Source organism: Bipolaris zeicola, assembly GCF_000523435.1.
Source record: "Bipolaris zeicola 26-R-13 unplaced genomic scaffold scaffold_24, whole genome shotgun sequence".
NCBI lineage: Eukaryota > Fungi > Ascomycota > Dothideomycetes > Pleosporales > Pleosporaceae > Bipolaris > Bipolaris zeicola.
The window spans coordinates 62,253-86,665 of NW_006912073.1; the positions used below are offsets into that span (position 1 = coordinate 62,253).

Consider the following 24,413-nt stretch of genomic DNA (forward strand, 5'->3'; position numbering starts at 1 on the left):
TTTTTCAGGGTTGCTTCTACAATGGAGTCTGGAAACGGCTACAAATGCTAGGTGGACGCCCAGACCACATATTCATTTGGATGGGAAGCCATACCATTCCACTGGCTCCGAGACTACGATTTTCTAGAGGCTTTTAAGGATATTCTTGCTTGGCTTGGTAGTTCACTGTGATACATAGTGTCATAATGAGTTAGCTAATAATCTTAGTAGCATAGCAAAATGCAAAAGCTCAAGCTTGCCTACTTTTTCTCATTAGTAAACAATACATATGTATCGTCCGCGGCCGTAAAAATCAACTTCCAGCGATGAGGGAGATTTTGGTGGTTTCTTTTATGGCGCGGATACACTATATTCCGAGTGTCGCTGTTTTCGGACTTTTATACAGACGTGGCTCGGACTTCTATCAACAACGTTAGCTTTTCACTGGCACATCATTCCCTTTTATGGCTAAGCTTTTTTTCACCACACGAAGGAACGATATGCCTCGGCCCACTACCTGTCTCTAGGGCACAATCTCAACGATTGCCTACTGGCGATTCAGTTGGAAATGCTTGTCTCTTGGCCACCAGTGTTACTCTGCTCAGATACGGCCATTTGCGCTTCAGTTGTGTATATGCTCATCATATCTGAAGTATGCAATGATACTGGGATTGTCTGCACATCATACATATCCATCTGCGAGCAATTATAGGCACGGATATGCACGCGCCGAGGACGTGGTGTTACAATTCACCGAGTCCGGGGCGGATTGGGCCGGGGGCAAAATGTTTGATCATCATTCCGCCTCGAGCGGCATATCGAACCAGATCCTGGAACATGACGGGGTATGTGTGTTTGTCATGCATCTTCTACCAGGCTCATGATATTGAACGTCTTTGGTTTTAAGGGTGTGTAGAGAAAGTTTGTTATGCCCCTTAATCTAGAGACCTCGTATTGCCCTCTAGGATATGCAGCTGGCGATTAGATGTTAGACCGGCCGGGTAAATCGCACCGCGACCACATTTTATCTACGTCTTCCATCTTATGCTCTTGATGTGCATGAACCTGTGGGAGCTTAGCATTCTTGACTACATAGAAGATTAGTATGGGCTAGATCCCATTGCTTATTTTAGTACTCGACACTGATGATATCCTCGTCGCGGAGTTGCCGGAACACGCACAATCCACGATGATGCTTGCCGACTGGTCGAGAACATTTACAATTGTAGGGGCACGCCTCGAATTTCAAATCGATGGCCAATGTAGGGATGAAGGTAGGGTAACTTGGCTTCAAGTCTCAACTACAGACATGGGTACTTTGATAATGTTGTTGAAAGAGCGTTTCCCCCAATGGTTCGCTGACAACGTGCATCATGCGGAATGACTCCGGTGAGATTGGGGATTGCGTTTCGTTGCCTAAGCACCCGCGCCGCACCGTGTCCGTGTGCGCCATCTTCGGATTCGCGTGACGGTACCATAGGCTCGTGCTCCAGCGGGGAACGATGAGGCGGTAGTGGCTGCTTATGCAACCTACATCGACAAAGGTTGTCAACGAGGATGCTGCCAAGTATGGAGTATGTACGTGAGCAAATAAGTAGGTCGTAGGAGATGCTCAACAGGGGCTGGACATAGCCTGCCCATCCGGGATTCAACCTGGTAGTCGTGAAATGTCTCTTGACAGACCTCAGCACTCCTCCTGTTCAGCTGCTGCGATCTGTGGAACGACGATCGTGCCACTGCCTGTGGTTCACACTGGCTGAACTGTGATCGATCATAGTCAGTACTGGTCAAAGGGAGGCTGTGCGTCATATTCAACACGTGGTCAGGTCGCCGTTCTAACAGGGTGTCAGGGCAACGAGGCGCGGCGGGACGCGACGCTGCGGTCTAGACGCATAGACATACAGGGAGTGGGAGATACGATGATGAATCATGTAGCCATCACCTTACCTTTTTACTCGGGCACGATCTCTACGCGGTCAGGCATCCTGATCCTTCACTTGTCCTCCGCGCCCTCCAGCCAAACATTTCGCTTCGGACCAGGACCGTCGCGTATTCTCAATGTCTTCGCTGCTGTACCGCTAGCCACGCCACCACGGATTCGTCTTAACTCCCCTGCGCCGGCATCTTAAATTCAGCCAGCCGTTAGCTTCATGAGGGGTTCCGTTTCCGCTTTCGGGCGGCCAAGGTGCGATGTCGATAATAGTGCGCATGAAGAAATCCTCCACCGGAGGTACCTGACATTCGCCTGCTTGGTCCGGCTCTCATGTCTGTCCCAATGGGCGTTGAAGGAGCGCATCTGCCCATGCGCCTCACGGCGGGGAGGCGGGTGTGATCGGTAGTATTCCATAGGAAATCTCTCCAAGCCGTATCTCTAGCCGCAGACTAAGCCTTATACAGTCTGTGATCTGAACTCTATACACGCATATGATTGATCGCTAGAGAACCTGATTCTGGTGGCGCCCACGCCCCTTTGGCGCCAACGTTTGAGCAGCCTTGGTCTATATCCCGAGCTGCTCAAATGCATCGGACGCGCTGCTTGTCTGCCATGTCCTGCCCTCGCAAAATACCGCGAGCATGAGTTCAACAAGCACGGCTGGCGAGTCCATCGCCTATCGCGTCATCATCCCAAGCGTTCTTGGGCCTGTTGTTGCATTGCCTCTGTGCGGCATTCGAATGTACACGAAACTCTACATATTGCGCAATACAGGATATGATGATTGTAAGCAATCCACCCGTCTGGATCATCGAGGACAATGCTTACAGTGTGACCAGATGCAATTGCTCTAGCGACGGTACGCATTGGCATTCGGACATGACTGTTCTACGCGCTTGGGAATTGACAGGAGGCATAGATTCTAGCCCTCGGGTTTTCAATCACTACTTGTTACCGTAAGACGCATAAGTACAACTGTCGAAAACTTGATCATAGCTAAAGCGATTCAGAGACAACCAACGGCTTAGGAAAGCATATCTGGGATGTGTCACCCTACCAGTTTCACCAATTGATGAAGGTAGGCATTGGCTACACGCACCCTGTGACTGTTGTCTAGCAAGTTACTTACCGCAATCACAGATTGGTGACATTGCCGGCCCGATCTTCTACAACCTTGCGACTCTATGCATTAAACTATCGCTATGTCTCTTCTACCTACGCTTCTCCGTTTCCAGAGGGTTCCATATTGTCATCTACGCACTCCTGGCTGTCTGTGTCATTTATAGCAGCCTTGCCGCGTTCGGTTTCGCCTGGGTGTGTCAGCCCAAAGAAAAATACTGGGACTTTAGCATCACGAGCGGATCCTGTGTCGACCTTGATGCCTTGTTCTTGGCCAACGCATGTATCAATGCGGCGACGGATTTCGTACTCCTGGTTCTGCCACTGTTTATTATCAAAGATCTCACCCTACCCAAACGACGCAAGATTGGTGTAGCACTCTTGCTAATGACTGGTTCTTTGTGAGTTGACCATTTGAAGTCATCCAATGAAGCTTTAGACTGATTGCATCGCAGTGTTCTGGTTGTCAGCCTAATCAGAGTCGAAGCTGTGGTTAGAGGCATGGGCAAGATTGCAAAAGACGGGACTTGGGCCATGGTTACAAACTTCATCTGGATGTCAGTCTACTACTCGCAGCACCTCACGTATACATACTGACCTTGGTAGTCTTGTTGAACTATGGATGGGTGTCATTTGCACATGCCTGCCTACACTGCACACATTTGTCAAGAATCGATGGGCTGCTCGATGCGCCAAGCTTGTTGCGAAGAATAACAACAATGCTATGCCGGACCACCAATGGATCGGACTACAGGATACCCCAGAGAAACCAGCCGCGGTTGTAAATTTTCTGGATTCGAAAAGTCATGGAAGCGACTCGTCCATGGCTCGAACAATCGTATGCGAAGAAGGTTCCTTGCCCCCTGTTTCGCAAAGCAACACTCGGTCTACAGCAGTTTCAGCAGTGTGAGTTTGGATCATTAATAGTGTCTATACCACTGTAGCTCGATTGGAACAAACCCTATGTGCGCTTATGTACACTGGACTTGGATTTTTTTCTACTTTCGCATCCCGTTTGCGATCTTCTCGGCCAACATGTACAACGTGCCTTGTGGATGACCTGGAATACTGAAAGGAACCACCGAATTATCAACAACGCGTAGTCCCTTGACGCCGAACACCTGGCCCTTGGAGTCCACAACTGCGCCATCCTTCGCAGACTTGCCCATTGCGCATGTTGAACTTGCGTGCCAGATTGGCTGTGCGGATTCTTTGATAAACTTCAAGATATCCGCATCAGAAGATACTGCTGCACCAGGTACAATCTCTGGACCAACAACAGAGTTGGCAATGGCACGGCTATTCCAGGCTTCACGCACGCGCTTGAAAGCCGCAACGAGGACTTCTCCGTCTGCGGAGTCAGTCAACCAGCCCAAGTTGATGACTGGTGGATCGGAGATAGATGCGCTATTGATTGTGACGTTTCCTCTTGACAGAGGGGTGAGCAACGTAGCACTAATCGAACCAATGGTCGGGTAGTCTTGGCTGCCACTGGGAAAACCAGAAGCAATGTACTCGATCTCTGGCCAATCCTTGGGGAAATCTGCGAGCAACTTGGTCGTGCGAGATGAGAAATTGCCACGATATTTGGATGGAAGTTTTTCAAAAGAGAGATAGCCTCCTGCGGAGCTGTATGGACCCGAAGCGTTGGAGTAGTATTGCTGTAATGCAACGGCTACTTGGGCGGGCGTGCTGAGATATGTGCCAGTGTTCGGGACGTTGAAACCACGTAGTACATTGAGGAAGATCTGGTCCCAGAGATTCTGGCCCACGCCTGGAAGATCGGAAACGACTGGAATGGAGTGTTCAGCAAGAGTATCTGCGGGTCCAATACCTGTATTGAATGTTAGCATGCCTGCATCTCTTGACGAGAAAGATGTTGAAGTAGTTTACCGGATAGCATAAGTAGCTGTGGTGAATGAAACACGCCTGCCGAAATGATAACTTCCTTCTTTGCAGAAAGCACATAACTCGTGCCGTTTGTGGTTACAGCTACACCAGTTGCCTTTTTGCCGTTATCAAACAGGACTTTGTTGGCTTGAGAACGCAAGTAGACGACTGGTCCTGATGAAGGTGAAGCGAGCGTATCGAGATAGCTACTCTTCGAGGTACTTCTTGTTGCATTCTTAGGATCGATTGTCGTAGGTACCCACGCGCCTCCATCCAATGCTCCACTGCTAAGTCCTTTGATGCTGAGTTTCATACCAATATCCTGTAAAGCACGTACTAGCCAGCTTTGCGCAGGCTACAGATTTCAAAGTATGGAGTCAGTTCATGTATCACAAGCTATTTGGTTGATCTTTAGACTTACGTCGACCCAGTTCGCCCATGATACCTGCAGCGGGCCACGCAGCGAATTGTCAAACGCTGAAGCATCATATCGCACCGTAGCATTTGGCGCATTTCGCTTCTCCAAGTTCGGTGGAGTGAGCGTGCTACTCTTCTTGAAAAACGGAAGGATCTTGTCAAAGACATAGCTCTGGTCTCCCACTAGATCAGCCCAGCGCTGGTAAGCGCCGACGGTTCCTCGGTGGTAAGACATCGTGTTCAGTGCCGAACTTCCTCCCATCGTCTTGCCCTGCGCATAGTGAATGCGCCGGTTACCAGCCGAGGGCTGCGCGGCAGCTACCAAGTCCCAGTCAACAAGAGGCTGACGGGGATAATTCTCTGCGGTCCCGAGAACAGGCATTATGAGGCCATAGTACGGCACTACGGATTGGTTTCCATTGTCTTGCTCGTAGAACCCGCCGGCTTCCACGACGGCGACCGACGCAAAGGCAGAGAGTCGTGTGGCTAAGGCGAGCCCAGTCGTACCACCGCCAATGACTGGTCATCTCAAGTCAGATCACAGGAACACTCCAAAGACATTTTCTGTGGAACACAGTATTGAAAGATTTCCGTACCCACGTAGTCATAAGAAGCGCTTCCAGGTTTGCCCTCACGAATCGCCGCTGCTTGCACACTCGTGATAGAGACGAAGCTTAGCGCGGCAAGACTAGCCCAGCGTGTCATGCTCGGCAGATTAAACGTGAACGTTCTTGGAGCACTCATCAAAAGTGCTTAGTCGTACTAGTAAACAGTAATTACCCGTTCAAATATCCTTTGGGGCGCCGATCGCAAGTCAAAGCAAGTGGATAGTGGATATGTTCTGAAAGAAAAAAATGAGGCGCAAAAGGGAATTTTCTATTCTTCCCATTCCTTCGCACACCGCTGTGCCCTTGGACTTAGGTTCTCTAATGAGAGGGAATAGAATAGACCTGGGGGCTGGGTCCCGCTCACCAGCTGAGTCGTGGGCCGTCCTGTGAAGGGCCGACCACGAGCCCACACCAATCACAGAGAAACGGAGACTTACAGATACAGGTACCGGCATATTGGAGGCTTGCATGTTCCCATGTCTCCGGCGCGCATGAAAGATGGCCGCATCGTAACATTCGCAGCTCCATCTAGGCGCGTACTCCGTTCGTGGCTTTTTTGTTCCAGCCCGCCAGCGCCCGCCCGCCAGCGCGCTTGCGGAGGAGGGGACCGTCCAGACCCTGTGCCGCAATGCATGGGTTGCAAGCGTGGTTCATTACACGCTCCCTTGCAAACGGAACTCCACAGCGAGAAGAGCCCCAATGTCGAGAATACGATGCATATCTTGCTGAATGTCGGTCTGTTCAACGTGAACGATGGAGAGTTTGGGTCGAATTGCGTTATTCGGCCGTAAAACGCCCATGTCCCCTCCCACCCCCTTGCCCCCTTTCTGTGCTCACCTGGAACCAGGTTCACGGTCTCTGGGACTTAGCTGTATTCGGCGCGTATGTATGTAGTCAGCCTGTGTCGTGCTTTTCAGATCTAGCTTATTTATAGAGGCCGATTTGGAGTAGTTTGGAGTCTTTGCTTAGAACCAAGCTTTGCTGATAACACGTGGTGGCTTTTTCGTGCTCGCATGTACCGACGTTTGTCAAGTCAGGCGAAATTGAGCAGTGGCCTTTTTGTGTGGGTCGTGGACAATTGGTATGGGGTTTCGAGTTCTTTGGCAGTGGTCCATGCAATGTCTATCACTCCTCTCCACAGAGGGAACAATCGCGTGACTTCGGCTTGGCAGGATGGGCTTCGGGCCGTGTTTTGTGGTACCCGGCACCGTATCCGTTGCAACGTCTTTGTCAGGTGAAATGCAGATATGCAACGTCACTGTGAGAATTGGCAAAACAATCCGTGTCGAGTTCAATTCAACTGATTGTTTACGCAAGGGGTTGATTGAGTGCCATGTCCATTATCTCCTACGACTTGTGAACAGCATCGTTATACTTCCATACTACATAGAATTCAAATTATTTACTAACCGGCCAGCACTTGTAAAGTCACAAGGCTACCAAAAGATTGCAACGCTGATATTATTGTACTCTAAATTGAAGAAGAAAAAAAGAGCCACCGCACAAAATTCCAGTTGCACGCCGCCGCCTTCCTTTTATGCAACATACATCTGCAGTTCACCCAACCAGCCCAACACCGCCCGAGTCCAATCCATTTTGCCTACATCAAAATAGACTTTTCTGTCATGATTATCGCCTTAGTTTTGTCCAGTACAGCGAACATGTCCTCGTCTTCCTTGATGCGCTCCCCGCCGCTTCCGTTCATAACGGAAAGACATTGCTGTATATGCAGTTCGTCTCGAAATGTCATTTCGCTGACCGCGTCCCATCCTAACTCCTTTGGTTCTCCAATGAGGACAACAGGGTCTTCAGGATCAGCTCGTCCCGTCATGGAGGTTACTGCTCCCAATCGATCTCCAGCTCCAGAGCTAACCCGCTCAGTGTAGCTAAAGAGTGAACGTTTATCAGCGCTTGTTCCAAGCATTTTCGGGGAGTAGTCCTTACCGTATTGTGAACGATAGTGGTTTGTTTTCGCTGAATACTTCTTGATATATGGGCAGATGGACTTGTTCAATGTGTGACTGGAAGTCCTCCGGTGTTACTTCGGGGCGACGGGTGTAGAACACCAACACCGTGATTGTCATGTTTGCGATGCCGCGGGGGTTTGAAACAAGGCCTGCCGAGGAGGAAAAAACAAGTAGTATCGCTAAGATGGGCCGAGTCGGAATGTAATGCGGGTTGTAGATGATCGCAAAAGACGGAGGGTAATAGCGGTTTTAGACCTGTCCACGACGAAGCTACTGGCGGAATCACACGCCGGTTTATGTTTTTTTTAAAACTATTAGCACATGATCGGCTTACCGTCAATGCACAGGCTACATTCCAAAAGGGGTTCAACACGCAGTGCCTGCGCCGAAACTTTGAGGCAAATCATCACACCTGCCTGGCGATCAGAACCACTTGTTGCCTCGTACGTCGTGGCGGGTAGTGGGGCACGTAATGGACGATTCGCTCGAGGCAAGTCAAACGGCTGATACTGACTCTCGATTACTGTTTCCTGTTCTCCTTGCTTCTTTTCCACGGAGCTAGCTGCGGCACTTGACAATTGGCCTATTTTCGAGACTGTGCCGCACTCCAAAATCAATATTCCAAGACTTATCAGTGGGTACTGACGTTTTACAACTACCAAGTCGTTATTATTCAGTTGACTGTTCCTGCTCGTCGGGGTCGCAGCGACCCCTTGCATAGTATAAGGGGGTGGTGAAAAACCAGTTTGCCATCGGGGCTGGGCAACGGCGACAACGGGCGCTGGCTGGAAAGCCTATTACCCCCTTGATGTCAGTACTCCAGCATCGCGAGTGATAAGATAATAAAAAAAGAGCCGCGTCGGCGGCGTACGACGTCTTGTAGTCGGCATCGGAGCATACCCCGTACCCCTTTTGACCTTTTGACCGTTGGTGGAGCCCGCACACCGATTCCGAAGTGGGTCTCGAAGATTAACTGAATTGGGCACTAATATTTTCGCACCATACAACTAAAGAAGATGAGAGGGTTCAATTCGGTTCGTACATGCAAAACTCAACTTCGAAGCGTCCATTGATGGGGTGTTTGGCGTACTACCCCGCGTTGTGAGGGGTAGCGGACTATCTGCCACCGAAGCATCCGTCCACATGCTCGCAGCGACACTCCACGGGCCGGACCGCGCATCCGAGCGTCACGATGGTACCTCTGCTCATCTTGAGATATTTTGAGATGAAAAGAGCGGCCAAGGTTCAGTGGCGCTGACACTTCTGGCTGAACATTGCCTACAACCACAAATCGACCGAGAAGATGAAGTTCCGCGATGGTACGCATAATATCAAACTGCCAGCATTGATTTATTTAAGTTTTGGCTAATGCAACCTAGGGATGTGGCTGGTCAATGACCGTTTCACAGTCCAGCATGCAGAGGAAGTATACACAGTTACCCCTCGCGAAGACAACAAAGCAATCACACTGCTCTGTCCGAGTAAAAAGATCTTCTCTCGTGGCGATACCCTTAATCTGAGCACGATATCCGTGGAAGTCGAAGCCCAGTTCGATGGCGTCATTTCCCTCGAAGTCACGCACTTTGCCGGTGCGAGGCGGCTTGGCCCGGATTTCGATCTCTTCCCGGACGGAAAGCCCGAATGCAAGGGTGAGATTTTCAAGAAGGACAAAGGTACTACGGTCACCTCAGGGGCGTTGAGCGCCACTGTCAGTTCCAATGAGCACACTTTTGATATCAAATTTCACGCAACTGATGGATCGAAATCATTGACTGCACTTGGCCACCGCAGTGTAGGCCTTGCCTACTCGCCAGCTTTGAGCACACCTAAGACTGCTGGAGATCTGGGTGCTCACAAGCATTACATGTTCACTCAGACTGACTTGGGCGTTGGTGAAACAATTCATGGGCTTGGTGAGCGTTTTGGGGCCTGGAACAAGGTCGGCCAAAACATTGAAGTTTGGAATGAAGATGGCGGCACATCGAGTGAGCAAGCTTACAAGAACGTGTCGTTCTGGCTGAGTTCCAGAGGCTATGGTGTCTTCATTGATACTCCCGATAAGATTGACCTGGAAATTGGAAGTGAAAGGTGTGCTAGACTGCAGACTACAGTGGAAGGACAACGATTGAAATGGTAAGATTACCACGTCCTCTGATATGACAACGATTGACTCTTAAAGGTATCTCATATATGGCCCTACTCCAAAGGAAGTGCTCACAAAGTACTCCATCCTTACTGGAAAATCAACCCGTGTGCCTGCATGGTCGTATGGACTGTGGCTCAGCACCTCTTTCACAACTTCTTATGATGAAAAGACAGTCCGCCATTTCGTTGAGAAAATGTCCGAATCCAAGATTCCCGTCGAGGTCTTCCATTTCGACTGCTTTTGGCTCCGTGCTTTTCACTGGTGCGACTTCATTTGGGACCCTGAGTCCTTCTCCGACCCCGCAGGTCAAATCACGCGCATGAAAAAAGACGGACTCATCAACAAGGTCAGCGTCTGGACAAACCCATATATCGGTCAAGCAAGTCCCATTTTCCAATATGCAGCCGACAAAGGCTATCTGCTCAAGAAAACAAACGGCGATATATGGCAGTGGGATCTCTGGCAGACGGGTATGGGTATTGTCGACTTCACGAATCCTGAAGCGTGCGACTGGTTCAGAGACTGCATGGAGAAGCTTTTCGAGGTCGGGGTCGACTCCATCAAGACCGACTTTGGCGAGCGTATTCCCACCAAGGAGGTCCAGTGGCACGACAAGACTGTGGACCCGAACCGCATGCACAACTACTACGCCTTCATCTACAATAAGATAGTCTATGAAGCAGTCCAGAAGCGATACGGAAAGCACGAAGCCATCCTTTTTGCGCGCACAGCATGTGCTGGCTCCCAGCGATTCCCACTTCACTGGGGAGGTGACTGCGAGTCTACCCCTGCTGCGTTATCCGAGTCAGTACGTGGTGGTCTGAGTCTGGGACTTGCATCATTCGCATTTTGGACAAGCGACATTGGAGGGTTCGAGGGCAAGCCACCTCCTTGGATCTACAAGCGATGGGTTGCTTTTGGCCTACTCAACTCTCACAGTCGACTTCACGGCTCAAGCTCGTACCGCGTGCCATGGCTGGTCGACGACTCTTCTACAGAGCCCGATAGTTGTACTGATGTGCTGCGACATTGGGTGCAACTCAAGCGCAGCCTGATGCCCTATCTCTATGCTCAGGCTGAGGAGAGCGTCGCAAACGGTTGGCCGACTAGTGTTCGTGCGGTGGCTCTGGAATTTCCAGATGACCCCACATCCTGGTACTTGGATCGCCAATTCATGGTCGGTAGCCAGATTCTGGCTGCTCCAGTCTTCGAAGAGGATGGCACCGCTGAGTTCTATCTTCCGCTAGGTCGCTGGTTCAGCTTCTGGGATGGCAAAGAAGAACAAGGTGGCCGATGGGTCAGGGCAAAATACGGCTTTCTCCAATTGCCATTGTTCGTTCGTGAAGGCACTGTGTTGGTGCTCGGACAAACTCAAGGCGAGGGCGGCTTCGGATACGACTGGCTCGCTTCTGGCGGCGAGGTTAGGCTCTACGGCGTAAAATCAGGTGATAAAGCAGTGTTGGTGGATACCAAGGGCGAGCACAAGGGTATCTTAGAGGTCGACGCCAATAGTGAAGTCAAAGGCATGGATGTGCTGAGCGGGGATTGGAAAGTCTCGAAACTGGGATAGTAAGGGCAGCATAGCGCTAGTTTGTGAGGGGGCCATGCAGTTCCGCGGGATAACACTCATTATGCAACATAGGGATCCAACCTTAGGGATTAGAACTGCAGTCATGTTTGCTGCATCTTTTGAGTGTGAGCCGTCCAGGCTCTCATTATGCATGCTGCCTATTGGCGGAAATTCAACATAAATCCCCGCCCCTCCCACTACTGCACCCCAACATCATTCCACTCTTCCCCCCGGATTGTGTTTCTTAGTGATCGGCAACCCGCACCCCCGCCAAGCCGCACGTTGGAAGCTTATGATGGGCAAATTGTTGGAAACTAGGAGCGGTCTTCCGGCTGAATGCTTGCTGTCTAATACTGGCTGGATGGCGGGATGACCAACATGCATCGATACTTTGCATCTCGGGGCAATTGGTACCTTGGCCAACAGCTTCTTAAAAGCCGCGGGGTACCAGCGGTATCGAGTTATCCCTTCTTCTCTCTCAAACTGATTCGAGGACCAGCGAAAAAATGGGGCTCTTTTTCAATTTGGCCCTTGCCATTTTTGCTGGCACGGGTAGTTTTCTCTTCGGATACGATTCGGGAGTGATGACTATTGTCATTCAATCCGAAAACTTTCAAAAATTCTTCAGAACAGATGTAGCATCGCCGATTATAGGTGCTGTCAATGCTACGTTTTCGGGTGGAGCCTTTTTCGGCTCGTTGATGTAAGGGTGGAGCCTTTGTTGAAGAGGCGAGTTGTATTGACAATTGGCAGGGGTGGGTTTACTATGGACAGCGTGGGTCGGAGAAAGACCATTATGATTGCCGCTTCCATCAATCTTGTTGGTGCAATCCTTCAATGCGCCGCACAAAACCTCGCCATGATATTGGTTGGGAGAATCATGGCCGGATGGGCGGTTGGTCTGCTGTCCATGTCAGTGCCCATTTACCAAACGGAATGCGCTCATCCGAAGACACGAGGTCCGTACTAACAAGAAAATGCTGAGTTGTCCAAAACTAAACTGAATAGGTCTTATCACTGGCGTTACCCAGCAGATGATTGGAGTAGGGTTTATCATCTCGACCTGGGTAGGATATGGCTCCTCGAAGGTGCCGGTTACGAATTCCTTCTCTTGGCGTTTCCCACTTGCATTCCAATGCGTCCCATGCATAATTCTCATTGCCGGCATACTATTCTTCCCGGAGTCCCCGAGATATCTTGTCGAAACAGATCGTGCTGATGAAGCGCTGAGAGTACTTCGGAAGCTGCACTACGATGGAACCAACGATGACTGGGTCCAAGCTGAGTTCAATGAAATCAAGATAACCAGCGATGCGGAGCGGGCTATTTCCGCACCGGGATGGAGAATCATGTTTACAGTGCCTGCGTGGCGCACGAGATTGATGCATGCTACTCTTGTACAATTCTTTGGGCAAATGACTGGGTACGTTCTTCTCCAAAAACTTACTATTTGCTCCAAACTGACAGTGGCGCAAGTATCAATGTCATTGGCTACTATAACACGATTCTTTACAAAAATCTAGGCATCACTGGCGATAAAAACCTCCTTGTCACAGCATTCTACAATCTCGTCGGCCCCATTTGCAATCTTTTCTTCATCGTCTTCATCCTCGACCGAGTTGGACGTAAGAAGCCTCTGCTATTTGGAACTATCGGTATCTCTATCGCGCTCATCTGCGAGGCCGTCATCGGATCTCAAGTCGAAGGAGCTACCGGATCGCGGAGAGACTCACTATCTGGCGCCGGCATATTTTTCCTGTTCCTCGTCTCATGCATTTTCAGCGTATCATTCGGTCCCATCTCTTGGGTTTACGCTTCCGAAATCATGCCGCTGAGTATACGCGGACGTGGCTCGGCATTTTCGACTGCAGTTGGCAACTGGCTCGTGGGCACAATCTGGAATCAGGTCTCGCCCATTGGCTTGAATGATATCACCTACAGATTTTACTTTATTTTCGTGGCCTTTAACATTTGCGTTACATTACCCACGATTTGGTTCGTCTTCAAGGTACGTGTGCATTAAAGTGAGATATAAAACCAGATTGCTAATTGATGTTGCAGGAGACTAAGCAGCTTACGCTAGAGGAGATCGACTTGCTCTTTGGCGACGAGGACATGGGTACGCTGGCTGGTGGCTTGGACGATAAGCAGAAGCAAATCGAATTGGAGCGCATTGCAAGCGCGAAGAAGCACTTGGCTGGCTCTAGGGTCACTGCTGTACACTAGATGGATGTTGCGGTTGAAATGGTCCCCGACTGATAAGCGACACTGTGGGAGAGGCTCGCTTCGGTATCGTAGTTACATCTCTCACAAACCCATCTTTGGTAGCGAACTTATACAGGATTACACATATCCTTGGATAGCGAAAGAAAACGGTTCCTTGAACCAGAGTTCGCATGATAAATTGGAGGAAGGTTATTGCATCACGTTCTTGTCTCATATATGAACCTGCCTTGCTTGAGACCCGACACATCACTTCAGGTCTACATTCTCGGACACGAAAGTAAAGCCGATCCAGAGCAAACAACTCCCAAAAGTAAAAAAAAAATGTATCCCTATTTCCAAATGGAAAATCACTATGACACCTTTACAATTATAATGATTAGGCTTGGCAGCTTACTGAAGAAGAAGATCCCAGAACACTCACACGAAGCAGTTTTGTAAGCTCAGAATCCTATCTAAATGCTGAAGCTGTATAACTCGCTAACAAGATTGACGTATTTGGAAACGCAACCAGCACAATTCGCCTTTGCTGCGGCTTCCGGCAGAGGTGCGCTCAATGGTCTGGGAGTATGTCTTTGGGTGCTATCATATATATGTATACCCGGGAGATATATTTGCATCAAATCTACATGGGATACCACTCTCCATTAACTCCCGAGTTCGGCTTGAATTTTAGAGCAAGAACACGATGGCTCCGTACCAAAAAATGAGACACCAACCCACCTTGGGGCTAATGACCGTTTGCCGCCAAATCTACATGGAAGCAGTTTTGCTCCCATTTCAACTCAACACCTGGCACATCGATTCCAGATACCTCAAAAAGTTGATTTCTGATAAAGTGGACTACCCTATAAGACCAAGGGAGTTGGTGACGTCGGTTATCTCCTACTCTACAATGAGTTCTACCCTCAGCGACAAGGACGTCTTTCCGAATCTGAAGACAGTAGTTTTGCGTTACGAATTCTACAATGGATGGTATTTCAGTAATTGCATAGAAGAAGATGGAGGGTCTTTCAGGTGCACATGGAGGCGATATCACAGAGGGGAATGGTTTCGGTTCACGAGAAAGAGACGAGAGGATATGTGGCAATGTGGTGGCGAAAGTGTACACATGATCCCAGTGCTTTTTCGAGTGGGTGAATTCGGAACATTGGGTATCGTAGATGACACAGAGGTGTGAAAACTATCTTTCAAGAGCCATTTTGGCAAGTATGATTCGCCAGGCACCAATCCCAAGACTAAAGGACTGCTTCGGCTTTTGAGTCTTCATTGCTCGCTCGCACCACTCGAAATTCGACATTCTTTGAGACCTGTTAAACAAGACAAAACATTGGTTGTTTTTATGATTCCTTCTATTCCTTAAGAGCCTTGAATGAACAATTCATCCAGTGCTCACTTGGTATTGGTTTAAGATGCGTTTTCACCACCTTTATTCGAGGTGTAGTATAGCAGAAGTTTATTTAGGAAAAAAATGTGACCGAAACTTGCGAGTAAAGAATACAACCCTGTAGGGAGTGTTTTTGTTCTACTCATCACGAATGAAACATTATTCACACAAAGTCTACAGAGCAAGAAGACACCAAAAGCAAAAGATGTCCACAAAAAAAGAAGATAGAGTAGCTGAAGCACGTTTCTAGATACTGTTAGTGATTGAATTCGAATGACTCATGGTGAGTAGGTATTGCTTACCGATCGTGCGTCCTCCGGGTTATGAGCCCGGCGCGCTTCCGCTGCGCCATTCAGCTTTTAAACTACCAATTGAGCATGAAGAGTATTTCAAATTACATGCAATATAAATCAAGAAGAGTTTGAGTTATGGGATTGATATGCTATCGACCAGTCTTGGGACATACATTTTGACTAAGAAACTGGGCTGTGGGGTGGGGTTGCGAACGCATTTTTACCGCTTATTAGTGCGGCGGGTGTCGGACAGTTGCGGCCATATGGGGATAGTGGGACGATTTTGGGTTACCACGGTAAGCCAGACGTAAGGGCATCAATGTGCCTGTTAGCGAATGAGAGAAGGGTGCCGTTATATCAGACTGAAAATGATGCTTTTGTCCAATACTGGAATGTAGAGTCGAGTCTGGGGGAGAAGGAATGGTTCATCTATGCGTCATGACTCGGCACTCACAATATCTGAAAATGATTTTTCTTCTTCTTGAACTCCAAACTGATCATCCCGCCTAGCAAGTAATGACAAGGGCGATTCTCGATGTTGCTCGTTGATGTTGATGTCGGCGGGCATGCATAAGTACAATAGGCGGGGGCTCGAACATGAGATGAGCCCATAAGCGGTTAGCGTCGAAACGCGCATCCACGCGACGCGTCGGTAGTGCTTTAGAATGCCTCCCCACGCCAGACAGTGAATTGACATTGTCTACGCGGACCGATGAGCAGTTATTCACCAGGCATCCCCTCCTCGTTCGATCCCGCCTTGCTCAACTCAGAAATCGAATTTATCCACGGCGCGCCTGCTACCCCTTCGTATTCCGACGATATCGACGCAATTCAGCAGTGCATCGCTGAAGACGTTGATAAGAAGACCCGCGCAGGAGTCGTCATACAACACCGCGCTTGGAGAGTTGCAGACGTGTTTCGAAGTGAGGGTGAAGGAATAGTTGGTACTGTTGGTGTGAATACGCACTGCAACCAGTACTAACCCTCCCAGAAACACCCGCAAAGCGCCGCAAACATTTGCCAATCAAGCGCTGTCCTACTGACACATTGACTGGAGACCCGTCGTTTCCCTCTTCACCTCCAGCGTTCGCCATGCCGCTCATATCATCCCCTATCGCATACCCGCCCAGCTCATCAATGCCACAACCGCCGTCGCCAAAGAAGAGAAAACGCCCAGAAGATGCCCGCGAGCTGTTGCAAGATGTACCAAATAATAACACCACCCGCAAGATTGGCGGGTTTCTCGACGACTCAGACGATGAGGAGGATATTGCAGCGCTCCAGGAGCACACTCTGAAGAGGAGGGCAGTGAGCAGCATCAAAGATCTACCCGAAGTCCCAGAAGGATTTGCCGATTACACACCACCAGCAAGCCAGGATGAATTGGCAGACCCCGAATCGATACCAGTCGATGAGCTCGACAACTATAGCTTCAAGTCGCAGTCACAATCGCCCGTCAAGCGACCACATACGTCACACGAACCTACTTCAGCACAACCTATGCGCGGTATGGTGGCTCGCAATGCAGCTGGAAAAGTAATATATATACCGAAGAAGGCAAAGCGCCAAGTCGAATCATACGAAGAAATTATCGCCGCACGCTCAGAGCCTGTCCAGGGAAAAGCGAGGACCAGCTACTATGGACTCAACATTCACCAATTGATGGACGAGGCCAAGACACTGGATCAAGAGAAGGTACTGAGCAATTCAATGAAGAACCTCGAGTTACCACAACAGTCTGTTGAAGAGCCCGTCAGCAAAAGTGGCAAGAGCAGCCGTACACTCATGTGGACCGAGAAGTACAGGGCAAAAAAGTTTACAGATTTGGTTGGAGATGAAAGAACACATCGATCAGTACTGCGTTGGCTAAAGGCTTGGGATCCTATCGTCTTTCCGGGATCTGTCAAGGCAAAACCGAAGAAAGCAAAGAATGGCTTCGAGGAGGATGAGCAAAGGCACCGCAAGATTCTACTATTGACTGGCCCTCCTGGACTTGGAAAAACTACCCTTGCACACGTTTGTGCTCGACAAGCGGGCTACGAGGTTCAAGAGATTAACGCATCCGATGAGCGCAGTGGGAACGTTGTCAAAGGCCGTATTCGAGATATGGTCGGAACTGAGAACGTACGCGGTATCAACACAAGCACAGCAGATGGTAAAGTTCGTAAAGCCGGTAAACCGGTGTGTGTTGTGGTTGATGAGGTAGATGGTGTAGTGGGAAGTGGCGGCTCGGGCGAGGGTGGCTTTATCAAGGCCCTGATCGACTTGATCAATCTGGACGAGAAAAATTCAAAAGCACTTGGGCAGGGTCAGTCAAACACCGGGACAAAGAAGAAGAAGGGAGACAAATTTCGACTATTACGGCCACTTATACTGATCTGTAACGATCTCTATCACCCTTCGCTACGGCCGTTACGACAGTCATCGCTGGCCGAGATTGTGCACATCCGCAAACCTGGCCTCAACATGGTAGTTTCGCGCATGCAGGACATCTTCACCAAGGAAGGCATTCAATGCGATTCTGACGGTGTTCGTCGGCTGTGTGAGGCTACATGGGGAGTGAGCACAAAGAAAGAGGGCGGAACAGGTAGTGGCACAGGCGAGGGTGACATTCGTGGCATCATGGTAGTCAGCGAATGGATAGCAGGGCGGTTACGAGCTACCCATGGTTACAAATCCAAAGACCCGCCACATCTCTCGCGGAAATGGATAGAAGACAATCTCATCAATGACCTGAAGCATGGCGGAGGAGCTACTCGCAGCTTGGGGCGAGGCGGTGCGAAGGATGTGGTTGACCGCGTCTTTCGCGAAGGCGCTGGCTTTCCCAAACAAGCTGAAACTACTGACCCAGCAACGGCATTAGCGAGAGCGAAAAGCGGTGTAATCGGTGTTGCTGAAGCGGCAAAACGGCGCGCTATGGATCGTCTTAGGGAGATGGTCGATACAAGTGGCGATTGCGACCGTGTTGTGACTGGTGAGCTTGCTAAGATACTGAATACTTAGGGTGTGCTAACGATGAACAGACTGCTTCACTGCATACCCTGAGAAGCCTTTCCAAGACGATACATTTCTCAGCAAACCCAACGCAGCTTACGAATGGTTGCATTTCCACGACACAATCAACGCAGCCGTGCATGGCTCACAGGAATGGGAACTTGCACCTTACCTTTCCAACTCTGTACTAGCTTTCCACGACCTATTTGCCTCGCCCATTCGGTCAACAACGAACCCCGTAACAGATCCGGACGCGCAGCCAACGCCATTTTCCGGTCCTGGCGCAAGTTTTGCTGCAATGGAGCAGACCAAAGCCAGTAGGGCTCAGTTGATGGCGCTGCAAACAACTCTGAGTTTATCCCTGACTCGCATGTTTCGAAGTCCAGAAGAGATGGCCATGGAACTGATACCCTATGTCTTACGCATGTTGTCGCCAGATGTCAAACCTGTTCTCGTCAACACCGGTGCTGCAGGATCAAAATCGTTCGCCACAGCCTCAGTACGCAAAGCTTCAGAGAAGGAGTTGGTAAAGAAGGCTGTGGAAGCCATGGTCGCAACTGGAGTTCGCTTTGAGAAATCCAGAATCGAAACAGAAGAAGTGTCGCATAGGAGTGGAGGCTTCATTTGGCGTATGGAGCCCGCCCTCGACGTCCTAGCCACCTTTGAGACTCTCGCCAGCAAGAAAGACGAAAAGGCACGCTACGCTGTCCGCAGTGTTCTCGAGCAGGAATGGAGGAAGGAGTCTGCGATCCGTGAACAGGCCAATCGCAAGCGCCGCGGAGGTCAAGACGAGTTTGATGATGACGCAGAGGCAGGAAAGAAGGAGGAGATGACCACCGAAGAAAAGATTGCTGCAGTCAATAAGAAGGCTGTCAAGCGTGACTTCTTCGGAAGAGTAATACAAGAGACAGATGCGAGCAAGAAGGAGACGAAGAGGCGGCAGGACCTTGGGGAGATGCAGGGAGATGCGGGAAGGATATGGGTATCGTTTCACGAAGGTTTCTCGAACGCAGTCAGGAAACCCGTCACCATTGACGATATTATGCGAGACCTGTAAGCTCGGGACCCGTGTTTGGATTTTCCCATTATGCTAGGGATTACGAATTTTGTACATTGTCCTCTCTGGATCGCCTGCGTTGATATGCATCACGTACGCCATTGTACCACGAAGTGTAGACGGCTCCCCGCACCTGCCCTATATGGTAATTGTTTCGTTACTTACAACTTAGGAAGGAGAATTGGTAATGCAGTAGTACATTATGGAGCAAGGGGCTGGCCAACTCAACGGGACCATCCCCACTTTTCCGCACCGTCTTACGCCCGTACAGGCGATCTGACCGTGACACCGGCTTGATAACAGCCGTCATGCATTGGTAGCCTGGGGGGATTAAACGATATAATGCCATTTCTTGGCAGTTATGTGGAGATATAATTTGCGCTCCAACGCCCTTGTCTTTAATCCTAGTCGTTGTGCTGTGTACAAGCTCACTGTTCAGGAGCAAAGAGCCCTGTACTAACCCCACGATGGCCCCCCTTTCACTCTACTGGGATTTCTACTCGTCCTACCTCAGGTGCTCCCTCAACCTCGCCCTCGCCCGACTGTACACACCCCAAGCCCCTCCCCAGCGCGATCTCACCGGCCAAACCGCAATTGTAACCGGAGCAAACAGCGGCATAGGACTATGCATTGCCGTCCGACTAGCCCGACAAGGCGCCACCGTCTACCTCGCGTGCCGAAACCAAGCAAAGGGCGATGAAGCCGTTGAGTACATCAAATCCCAACTGGGCTCTTCCGGCAAACCCGCCAACATCTTCTGCTGGACCCTCGACGTAAGCGACATGGCCAGCGTCCGCACCTTTTGCACCCGCTGGCGCACCCAAGGCACGCCCATCGACATACTCGTACACAACGCCGGCATCCCCGACGTCACCAGCTCCCAACGCCGCTACAACGAAAAGGGCCTCGATGTAATCTACGTCACCAACCTCCTCGGCTCCTTCCTCATGACTTCCTTGCTTGAACCCCTTCTCAGCCCTACCTCCCGAACCGTCTTCACCAGCAGCATAAGTTCCTACCTCGCGCGGGACACCGTCCTACTCCCGCGCCCCACGCGGCCAGACCACTCAACCAGCAACGTCCTCATCCGCGCCTGGCACCGCCTCCGCGCCGCCCTGGGTCTACGTGACAGCGGCGCCCTAGTATACGGTCAAACAAAAGCGCACCAAATCCTCCTTTCGTCACTCCTGCAATCCCACTTTGACGCTTCTTACCCCAACAACAAAAGGACCGTCCACGCCTTCTCGCCGGGCTTCACGCAAAGCCCCATTTTCACAAAGTTCGACATGACCTGGCGGACGCTGCTGTATGATTCGGCGTTTTCCTTCTTGTACTATACTGAGACGGTTGTGGCGACGGAGACGGATGAGGGGGCCAAGACGGGGGCGTGGCTTGCGGCTTGTGGGGGGGAAAGCGGGGTTGAAGGGGGAAAGTACTGGGAGGTGATGAAGAGCGAGGTTAGTGTGATTGAGTATTGGAGGGGGAAGTTGGGGGAGGAGCGGTTCAAGGAGGTTGCGAGGGGGATTTGGAAGGTGTGGGAGGAGGACAGTGGGTGTGAGTGGGATATCAAGTTTTGAAAAAAAAAAGTCGTATGAGGAAAGATTGTGGAAAGAATTTGTATAAGAATTTGGAAAGATATATACGTAAGGGTCTTCTTTACATTCGTCAGTATCCAAGCGTGTACGTTTGCTTCCTCTATCCAACAAAATTTACACGTAAATCTTCACTCTTCTTCTATCTTCTTTCACCTACTGCCACGAACTATTCACACTAGCACTGGCCTGGCAGCTCGGCGCAGTGTACGACCTGTTAGGGTCACTCTCCCAGGTGACAGTTCCTCCACTGTTAATCTTGACAAACTTGTAAGAGATGGAGGATCCAGCAGCCAGTGGCACGGTAATGGTCCAGATGGGGTTGCTGGATGTGTAGCTAGCTGCGGACAGGGTAAGGCCATTGGCGGGAGTCCAGTTACCTAGCTGGGCGGTATTGCCGGTGATTTTGATGGTGTCACCGGGGACGGTAGTGACGCGGTGGGTGAAGGAGACAGAGACGGCGGTGGGGCATGCGGTTGATGTGGCGGCGGTGGTGGCGGTGCGGGTGGAGAGGGTAGTGGCAGTGGTGGGAGTAGCGGTGCCGGCGAGGAGGACAACGGGCTCGCCGTTTGTGACGGAGACACAAATTTGGCCGTTGCTGTCGGCAGTGACGGTGGCGCCGTTGCCGTAGACGTTGGTCCAGCGGCCGTTAGACTTTTGCGTGTTGAAGCAGTGCTGGGTGTTGGAGTTGCCGCCAGCGTTGGTGGTGAGGACAATCAAGTTGCCGTTGGCACGGCTCCAGGCGTAGGCTGTGTCGGCGACGTACAGGTGGACGTGGTCGTTTCCTGCGAGACCACCGGCAGCCTGTCGGGCGGCGGTCAGTTTCTTGATGGATTGGTAGAGGTTGCCGTTGGTGTTGAAGCCACTGCGCCACAAATCCTCTCGGTTAGCTGGGTCGTCACCACCAGCGTATCCCTGCTCGGTACCATAGTACAAGATCGGGATACCACGTGCAAGAATGACATAAGCAAGAGCATTCTTGAGCAGAGTCTGGTCGTTCTTGACGTTCAACCAGCGCTTGTTGTCATGGTTGTCGAGGAAGGTTCCCAAAGCAGATGGGTCGGGAAAGGTATTGCTAACAGTGTTCATCATGTCGACAAGCGCCTGGGAAGAGCCCTTTTGCTGGTAGAAGTTGTTCATCGGGTAGTAGACTGCGTAGTTGAGGAGACCAGGCATGAGCTTGGCGTACTCGGCAAGGTAGGTTGGGTTTCCGTCGAATACCTCGCCAATGCTGTAGACACCGGTAGCGGCGGAGAAGCCAGGCCAAAAGTCTTTTTCGACGTGCTTGACGGTATCGATGCGGACGCCGTCGAAGCTGTACTCCTTTACGAGCCAATTGACCCAGGTGTTGAGGAGTGTACGGATCTCGCTCTTGGTGGTGTTGATGTCGGGAAGTCCGGCAATTTGGCATATCTCGATACTGTTTTGGTTGCTGTAGTCGATGTTGCAAGCGGTGTGGTATGATGAAGCTTGGTTGAGAGGTTCAGGGCGGTTGTTTGTGATTGCCCCAGGACCCATGTGGTTTGCGACAACGTCGACCATCATGTAGATGCCCTATGATGAATAAGCAAATGCAAAATGGATATACCAAATCCAGACATACCTTGGCATGGGCAGCAGCAACGAGGCTCTTCAAGTCGGCAGCAGTGCCATAGTTTGAGTTGACCGCATACAAGTCCTCGGCCCAGTAGCCATGGTATCCAGCAGCCTTGTCTACAAGTTGAATTAGTACTGCATCGTCTTGACAGAATTTGTGATGAACATACTTGAGACGACGGGGGTGATCCAGATGGCATCGAATCCAAGTCCCTTGATGTAGTCGAGCTTAGACTCGAGGCCCTTGAAAGTTCCACCGCAGTAGTTGCCGAGGTCGCCGCAAGCTGAGCCGCCCGTGTCACTGCTGCTGCGGGCAATACGATCCGTCAGGACAAAGTAGATGCTGCGTGACTTCCATGCACTTGTGTCCGCCGCGGAGACGATGGAGGTGATGTAGAAAAAGAGAGCGGTAAAGATCTTGAGCAGCAACATGGTGAAGAGAAGGGGTACTTCCCAAGTTTGATGCCTGAAGGACTCTGATGAGTTGAGTTCGAAAGTAGACGAGGCCGAGGGTGGGATTTATAGACGTTCGCTGAGGGTACGGGTACGAGAATGCCGGCCACGATCTTACGGCAACCCCACAACCCCAGACGAGAATCGGGTGGCGCTGGCGATAATTGCTCGGTAGTTTGGATGTCTATGCGAGATGGGCGCCGACAGCGTTTGCATAGATGGGCCGGAAGCGGTTTGGAAGCATGAAGAGGAGAAGCTTGTTCGTCCGGGCCGTCATGAATCCATTCAAGAAGACGTGTGCCTGGATGATGGGCTTACACATGAAGATCTGTCGGTCCGAGCGTAGGGGCAGCGGCGTGAGCCTCGTGGACGAGTGAAACAATGGAGATGACGGTGCAAACGCCTATTCGGGCAGCTGGGGAAACGAGATGGCAGACTTGGAGCACAGTGGCCCAGTCATCTTGTCCGGTCGCGTGTCACGTATCGGACGCGCATGGGAGTGGTAGCCGACGAGAGGCTATCCAGGTTGGTAGGGGGAAATGAAGGGTGTCGCAAGTCGTCATGACGGTGGCGGTACGGTAAGCGAGCTGATGTGCCTTGGGCTAGTACTACGTACTAGGGGGCTAACATGGCCATTCCCCCATCCTCCATCCTCGCCAGTCGACTCCCCGCCTTGGACGGCATAGCAGCGTGGTTTTTTTCAATTAAGGTGCGGGCCGGGCGACGTTCTTTTTGTTCTCATGACCACTCGACTACCGTCGTTAGGCTGTGTGGCCTGGTAAGCTTACATTGGCTTCCGACAGCGATCCAATGGCCAACCAGCCGGCCACGCCAAGCTACGATGGATAGGGAAAGCGGCCGAAGTCTACTACCGTCCTCATGGCTGTTGGTCCTGGAGACGGACATGCGCCGGCACTGCGCTCCTCAAGCAGGCACAAACATCTCGCATACGGCAAAATTCCACGAATCTCCGCTCCTGTCTGAAAATGCGGAGCCGGACAGGCTAATGCATGAAATTACGGCATGGCGCATACACTGCAACTCGCCAGCCTCGACGAAACCACCTAGAACCCCATAAGGACGTGTAGCCAGGCAGAAAATTAATTTGGGGAGACATGTGCCTGCGCTTATGCCGACTTCAATCCAATCAAAGTCTCCTCGACCACGGCATCTATGCGGGGCATCACAT

General features: G+C 50.8%; 10 protein-coding genes across 10 annotated transcripts; 6 read left to right on the forward strand and 4 right to left on the reverse strand.

Moving 5' to 3' along the window:
• Positions 1 to 2,553: 2,553 nt before the first annotated feature.
• On the forward strand, positions 2,554 to 3,941 carry COCCADRAFT_88188 (uncharacterized protein; the record flags this gene model as incomplete). The annotated part of the gene is made up of 7 exons (XM_007711051.1): positions 2,554 to 2,698; positions 2,752 to 2,771; positions 2,832 to 2,868; positions 2,923 to 2,990; positions 3,053 to 3,432; positions 3,487 to 3,588; positions 3,638 to 3,941. The coding sequence occupies 7 exons, from the start codon at positions 2,554 to 2,556 to the stop codon at positions 3,939 to 3,941; spliced, it is 1,056 nt and encodes a 351-aa protein (XP_007709241.1).
• Positions 3,942 to 4,029: 88 nt separating this feature from the next.
• COCCADRAFT_88126 (GMC oxidoreductase) lies at positions 4,030 to 6,043 on the reverse strand (the record flags this gene model as incomplete). Its single annotated transcript, XM_007711052.1, has 4 exons — positions 4,030 to 4,865; positions 4,925 to 5,276; positions 5,343 to 5,857; positions 5,935 to 6,043. 4 exons carry the CDS (start codon positions 6,041 to 6,043, stop codon positions 4,030 to 4,032), a joined length of 1,812 nt encoding a protein of 603 aa, XP_007709242.1.
• A 1,503-nt stretch (positions 6,044 to 7,546) lies between these two features.
• On the reverse strand, positions 7,547 to 8,030 carry COCCADRAFT_88133 (uncharacterized protein; the record flags this gene model as incomplete). Its single annotated transcript, XM_007711053.1, has 2 exons — positions 7,547 to 7,832; positions 7,891 to 8,030. The coding sequence occupies 2 exons, from the start codon at positions 8,028 to 8,030 to the stop codon at positions 7,547 to 7,549; spliced, it is 426 nt and encodes a 141-aa protein (XP_007709243.1).
• A 371-nt stretch (positions 8,031 to 8,401) lies between these two features.
• On the reverse strand, positions 8,402 to 8,632 carry COCCADRAFT_65942 (uncharacterized protein; the record flags this gene model as incomplete). Its single annotated transcript, XM_007711054.1, has 1 exon — positions 8,402 to 8,632. A coding segment is annotated over one exon (231 nt), but the record flags the coding sequence as incomplete, so codon positions are not given.
• Positions 8,633 to 9,216: 584 nt separating this feature from the next.
• On the forward strand, positions 9,217 to 11,629 carry COCCADRAFT_34154 (glycoside hydrolase family 31 protein; the record flags this gene model as incomplete). The annotated part of the gene is made up of 3 exons (XM_007711025.1): positions 9,217 to 9,232; positions 9,293 to 10,046; positions 10,093 to 11,629. The coding sequence occupies 3 exons, from the start codon at positions 9,217 to 9,219 to the stop codon at positions 11,627 to 11,629; spliced, it is 2,307 nt and encodes a 768-aa protein (XP_007709215.1).
• Positions 11,630 to 12,135: 506 nt separating this feature from the next.
• On the forward strand, positions 12,136 to 13,855 carry COCCADRAFT_88013 (uncharacterized protein; the record flags this gene model as incomplete). The annotated part of the gene is made up of 5 exons (XM_007711055.1): positions 12,136 to 12,332; positions 12,383 to 12,588; positions 12,638 to 13,052; positions 13,106 to 13,637; positions 13,691 to 13,855. The coding sequence occupies 5 exons, from the start codon at positions 12,136 to 12,138 to the stop codon at positions 13,853 to 13,855; spliced, it is 1,515 nt and encodes a 504-aa protein (XP_007709245.1).
• A 517-nt stretch (positions 13,856 to 14,372) lies between these two features.
• COCCADRAFT_88039 (uncharacterized protein) lies at positions 14,373 to 15,032 on the forward strand (the record flags this gene model as incomplete). The annotated part of the gene is given in 2 exon segments (XM_007711056.1): positions 14,373 to 14,510; positions 14,529 to 15,032. Coding segments are annotated over 2 exon segments (642 nt in total), but the record flags the coding sequence as incomplete, so codon positions are not given.
• A 1,212-nt stretch (positions 15,033 to 16,244) lies between these two features.
• COCCADRAFT_34156 (uncharacterized protein) lies at positions 16,245 to 19,583 on the forward strand (the record flags this gene model as incomplete). Its single annotated transcript, XM_007711026.1, has 3 exons — positions 16,245 to 16,476; positions 16,524 to 18,506; positions 18,556 to 19,583. 3 exons carry the CDS (start codon positions 16,245 to 16,247, stop codon positions 19,581 to 19,583), a joined length of 3,243 nt encoding a protein of 1,080 aa, XP_007709216.1.
• Positions 19,584 to 20,050: 467 nt separating this feature from the next.
• Positions 20,051 to 21,160, forward strand: COCCADRAFT_88082 (uncharacterized protein; the record flags this gene model as incomplete). Its single annotated transcript, XM_007711057.1, has 1 exon — positions 20,051 to 21,160. One exon carries the CDS (start codon positions 20,051 to 20,053, stop codon positions 21,158 to 21,160), a length of 1,110 nt encoding a protein of 369 aa, XP_007709247.1.
• A 171-nt stretch (positions 21,161 to 21,331) lies between these two features.
• On the reverse strand, positions 21,332 to 23,203 carry COCCADRAFT_2462 (carbohydrate-binding module family 20 protein; the record flags this gene model as incomplete). Its single annotated transcript, XM_007710998.1, has 3 exons — positions 21,332 to 22,729; positions 22,779 to 22,888; positions 22,942 to 23,203. The coding sequence occupies 3 exons, from the start codon at positions 23,201 to 23,203 to the stop codon at positions 21,332 to 21,334; spliced, it is 1,770 nt and encodes a 589-aa protein (XP_007709188.1).
• Between the last annotated feature and the right edge of the window lie 1,210 nt (positions 23,204 to 24,413).